The 5,935-nt window shown below is 29.8% G+C and overlaps 1 protein-coding gene across 1 annotated transcript; it reads left to right on the top strand.

The window, feature by feature from the left end:
• Positions 1-327: 327 nt before the first annotated feature.
• LOC131049079 (gibberellin 20-oxidase-like protein) lies at positions 328-1,987 on the top strand. Its single transcript, XM_057983096.2, has 3 exons — positions 328-710; positions 847-1,192; positions 1,739-1,987. Exons 1-3 carry the CDS (start codon positions 328-330, stop codon positions 1,985-1,987), a joined length of 978 nt encoding a protein of 325 aa, XP_057839079.2.
• Positions 1,988-5,935: the final 3,948 nt, after the last annotated feature.

Here is a 5,935-nt window from a genome sequence, read left to right on the forward strand (position 1 = left end):
CATAAATGTCAATAAAGCTAGCTTTATTAATCTTTAAATATATAGATATTTTATTACATCTTGACCAAAAGCTAAACCAACAAATATGAAAAAACAAAACGGCCCTCCAAAACTTTGAGTACTAATCGAACCTTGCCGAATGCAAAACCAACAAATACGAAAAAACAAAATGAAACGTAATGGAAGCGACAACATTAGATAATAGAGGGGCCCCTCACATATCAAATCTTTTGTTATATAACAGCACGTCTGTTGAGCTGTTCAACATGCAAAAATTTCACCTTCACAAGTGAGAAGTAAAGAGCTCAGATCAGAAAAAGAGTGATCATGGCTTCTCATCTTCCAGTCATTGATCTTTCTCTCTTTGGAGACAAAGAAAATCTCTCTCATCTGGAAGGAAATAATGAGTTAAAGAAACTGAAAGACGCTTGCCAAGAGCTGGGTTTCTTCCATGTAGTAAATCATGGAGTGGATACAACTCTTATTGAGAAGATGGACCGTGCATCCAGAGATATGTTCTCCCTGCCAGAAGAGGTGAAAAAAAGAGCTATTTTTCCCACTCCTAGTGCAGGTTATTCCACACCCACTTTAGGAGTTGATGGAAAGGATTCAATGCCTGAGAGCATGCATTTCCCTGGTCCAAGTGTTCTACCCAATTCACTTGATCAGGTCTGCACCAAGCTATGGCCTCATGGAAATCACCAATTCCGGTATGTGCATTTTTATTCACCATCTTTCAGTGCTACCCACCTTGTGCACAAAGAACTTTGAAATGAAATAAGCTTGTTACAGTTCTTTTATTGTTTTAATGCCTATTATTTTTTAATGGGTTGTTATAATATGCAGAGAGATTGCACACGCATATAACTCTAACATGATGAGTCTTTCTGAGAGGATCATACAACTCATTATGCTTAGTTTGGGGTTGGATGTGTCGAAGTACTATAAATCAGGCCTTTTTACAAGTTTAATAGAAGGATATGTTCGTATGAACTACTATCCTGGTACAAAGGATGAAGAAGAGTCTCAGAATGCTTATAAAACTTCTATAAGTCATACAGATATTGGCATTCTTACAATTTTATATCAAGATGATGTTGGGGGTCTTCAAATCCGAACAAAAGAAGGGTGTTGGATTGATGTTAAGCCTTTGAAGAGATCATTTGTTGTTAATCTTGGTGATTGTTTACAGGTAAAAAGAACAAAAATCCATTTTTATTCAAAAAAAATTCTTTTATTTATGACCATGCATACCTTCTACAATTTGTTTACAAGTAATTGTCACTACTTTCTTTATGTTTCTGGAGAATTTTTTTTTTTATGGAGGTCCAGACCTGCGAGCTGCCAGCCCAGCCAAGTGTTTTATTGTCACTTTACAATCTAGTCCTATTAAAAACGATGCTTTTGCATTAATAGATTACCTTATATGTCTTTTTTTATGAATATTTTTGTGTTCAACTATTGGGGATGCATAAAGGTCTTAATAATGCTAAATTTTATTTAAAAAAAAAATATATATTGTCACTTTACAATCTAGTCCTATTAAAAACGACGCTTTTGCATTAATAGATTATCTTATATGTCTTTGTCTATGAATATTTTTGTGTTCAACTATTGGGGAAGTATAAAGGTCTTAATTTAATAGTAAATTTTATTTAAAAAAATATATGTTATCATCTTTTATATGTCTTTTTAGTCTAACTTATTAAACATTTCAATTTTATTTTGTATGTGATAGATGTGGAGTAATTGTAGATATCGTAGTGCAGAGCATCGTGTGGTGTATGGAGGGTTGAAACAAAAGAAGGAACGATTGTCAATAGCCTTCTTTTTTACCTTTGAAGAGAAGGCAGAAATTAAGGCCCCTGAAGAGCTTATAACTGAAGAGCATCCACAAAAGTATAATGTTGCAAAGTTTGGTGATATCATTGCACAATATTTCCAATTAGGCCCAACATTAGGTGGATCTAATTACTTCTTAATATAAGATCAAAATATGTTTTAGCTCTTATATGTTGTAAGGTATTTATAGCTGGGAGTGTAAATTATTTTTCAAACATTAATGCTTCATAATAAGTATGTGTGAAATTTGTTTTAATCCTTATGTTAGAAAGCATAATGCAACACTGAAGGGATTTCTCCTATGTGTTATTCTTAGTACTCACAAAACTATTGTCTAATACTATATGGGAGCTTTATCTTGCATGTTGTTTTATTTACTCACATAGTGTGTTAAATTATATAAGAATAATTTGTATCATGTAAGCATTAAAAAAATCTCAAGTATTATGGATATCTAATATAGGTCTATCTTATAGATTTTTTGTGTATATTTTGCCACTCATCTTCTAAATGTCTAACTAACTAGCACCATTCTTGAGAAGTTTTCAAAATGGAATTAGAGTTGTGTTAAAGTTAGATTACGAGTGTGAGTGATATTTTTGAAGTCAATTAGATTACTACCAAATGTATTCTTTAAAATCGCAATTAGTGTGATTTAATATGTATAAGTATATGAGAACCTTGGCTTAGTAGATCATGAGAGCTCCATGGTTCCACTTTTTGTGTTGAAGAAAAGGAGATTTTGTTTACAACAATTAAATTTTCTTAATGTGGTGCTATTTTCAAGAGCATTAATAGTATTATCTAAACATTTTCAATTTAGATTTGAGTGTTGGCATGATCAAAACCAAAGATTTCATACCTAGGTTTATGATTTGATTGTACTTTGTCAAACTAATGTTTTAGGTTCACAAAATTATCTATGATGATCTACAAAAAATTATGGTTTGGTATTTCATGATAGGCCATGTAAAATGTGCTATATTCCAAAACCATTATGGTTGCGTCATAATTCAATTTGACCATTTTCTCATTTTATTAGTAAATTAGTATAATACTAAATCATCAAATATAACTTCTTCAAAAGTGGTACAATGTTCAAGCAAAGTGTTGCTATTATTTTTCAAATTCTAGGCTATTTGGGTAAGTGCACCAAGATGGTGAACAATAAGGGGGTTTAAGTGGCCACTTTGTTTTTTGAAATTAGCTAAACTTAAACTTGGAGGAGCAATTTGAGATTTGTCCACTCAAAATTTGAAGATACCAAAAGAACAAGAATTGTATTACTCTAAATCTAGTTTCCAAACTACTAAAGTTTTTTAAAAATGGATAAGATTAAGGGGATTAAATATTTTGTGCACACAAAAGTGTTCCTATTTTTTTTAGCGAAACATAACATGGTGTCTGGTGTGCACGTCAAAAAAGTTATAGTTGCATTAAGTATTATGAAAAACCCTTTGGTAGAAAAATAGTTAAGAGTGAGCTCTAGAAGTTGTGTATTTTTTTATAATTTTTCAATGAGTATTTTTTTTATGATTTAAATTTTTTTTTTTGTAATTTTTTATTGAGTATATTTTTTTCTATTAAATATTAAGTAATGAACTTATTGAATAAGAATGATGTCTCTTTTAAATTAATTTTAAAATAATATAATTAGTGAGATGTATTTTCTGTTAAGAGTTATTATATTTTTAGACCCATCTAATGATCTATATTTATTGTGCAATGTATATAACATTTTATATTTGTGTTATTTTTTTTATGTTTCGGGTTAATTTTTTCTTGAACTTTTATAAATGTAATGGGTTAGTGCAGGATCAAGGGGCGCAAAAAAGTGGTGATGTGAAAAAATAGCCTTCCTCACTCGCCTAAAAACGCAAAAATTCGTGTTGACTTTTTGCTAGGCCTGGGTGTCAGTACACCTTGGCCTGGTAATTACCTATGCAAATTGGATATCCGATTTTTATTTGTAAGTTTAATTTAAAAAATATATTATATGTTACATATTATATAATATATAATATATTATTATATTATATAATAGATATAATGTAATAATATATTACTACATTATATATATTATATAATACGTATTATATAATATATTATTATATTATATTATAATATAATAATATATTATATTATATTATAATATAATAATATATTATATAATACAATACAATATTATATTATGTATTATATAATACAATATTATATTATGTATTATATAATACAATATTATATTATGTATTATATAATACAATATTATATTATAATATGTATTATATAATATAATATTCTAATATATTATATAATATAATATAATATTGTATTGTATTATATTATATATTATAATATACTATTGTATTATATTATAATATAATATAATATTGTATTATATATAATATAATATAATATAATATTGTATTATATATAATATAATATAATATAATATTGTATTATATTATATATTATAATATATATAATATAATACAATACGTATTATATAATATAATAATATATTATATAATACGTATTATATAATATATTATATTATATTATGATATAATAATATATTATATAATACGTATTATTTAATATAATAATATATTATGTAATACATAATATAATATAATATAATATTGTATAATACAATACACATTATTTAATATAATAATATATTATTATATTATATATGTTATTTAAAAATAATTTAAGTATAGAAATCGGATATCCGATTTTCTGAGACTTTTATATTTCGACAGTGATAGTCCCGTGAGTTATTGTTAACTCACGGGCCACGCGAATTCATCAAAATCCGATATCCGCTCCATCCGATATCCGGTGTTTTGACAAAAAATTGCTAAAAAATAGATTTAGAGGTAAGAATTTTATCGTTTTGAATCATTTTCATTCATTTTTTGTATTTTTTGTTAATGTTTATTTGATTTTTCATTGAAAATATGGTTTTTTTCATGAAAACTAGGTTTTTAAAAATCAAATACCTAGTTGTTTAAATTTGTTAACTAAATTTAATTGTTTACATTCAATTAGGTTAAAAATGGGGGATAACAATGAAAACACTGACCAACCACAACTGCAACAACCAAACCCTCATTTGCCAAACCCCCCCTCAATTCAAGATTTGATTGCGCAAAATTTGAATGAATTGAGGGGGATTGCAGAAGTATATCGTAGGATCTCTCATCTAAACCCATTGTTTGATCCTCTCACGTCGATAATAAAAAGTATGGAAACAATGACTGAGGAGCACGATGCCGCCCTTTTGTGGCGAGATTCTATGAAGGTAAAATATGCAGATGGCTTGTCGTATAAGGATATCAAGGATCTTGAGATATCCAAAGCCAAAATCGCCTCATTGTTTGTCAATTCCCGTACTGGTTAGCCCATAGATCCCCAAAAATCAAAAATTTCTATCAAATGGTGCATAAATGATGGGATTGTGAAATTTTTTTGGGATCGTTGGTGGATGGTTTTTGACAAACAACCCAACAACAATCTTGATATCCCCTTCTATTTCATAAAAAAATTGTATGCTGAGTTTGTTTTACACAAACATGTGAACTACTTTGACATCCAACCTTTTCGGGGTGTAGGTTTAGGTATGCTCAAAAATAGACCTAGGGCAGTCAGAGTAGTCCAGGGCCCATATGTCCCCCCTCCTCCTGTTGATCCCCCACCTGCAGTTCAGCATCCTGATATCATTTGTGAGGCAGCTTCACAGGCCATATCGACTATTCACTCTTTGAGTAGCCTTTTGATTTCTCTAGCTGCGTCAGTAGCTCAGCCTACTCTTGATGGTAGCGGTGCATCTGGTGCCAGTGACACGTCATCCTCGGCTCCACACATATGCATGCCCCATAGTTGTGTCATGTGTGGGCACGTATGCTTGGGTCCACTTGGACAACCCGTTGATCCTCATGTGGACAGTGTAGATTATGAGGTGAATGAGATGCATGATGCACCAGATGTTATTACATAGACCGAAGGATACCCTGGGGAGTCCTCACATGCTAGAGGCGAGGAGGCACCGTCATCATACATTAATGATGTATTGGTAAGATTTGTGTTT

The sequence above is a fragment of the Cryptomeria japonica genome, chromosome 4, assembly GCF_030272615.1.
Source record: "Cryptomeria japonica chromosome 4, Sugi_1.0, whole genome shotgun sequence".
Taxonomy (NCBI): domain Eukaryota; kingdom Viridiplantae; phylum Streptophyta; class Pinopsida; order Cupressales; family Cupressaceae; genus Cryptomeria; species Cryptomeria japonica.

Coding starts and splice junctions, on each gene's coding strand:
- LOC131049079 (XM_057983096.2), top strand. CDS start 328: ATGGCTTCTCATCTTCCAGTCATTGATCTTTCTCTCTTTGGAGACAAA. Junction 711..846: donor CATGGAAATCACCAATTCCG/GTATGTGCATTT, acceptor TATAATATGCAG/AGAGATTGCACACGCATATA. Junction 1,193..1,738: donor ATCTTGGTGATTGTTTACAG/GTAAAAAGAACA, acceptor TGTATGTGATAG/ATGTGGAGTAATTGTAGATA.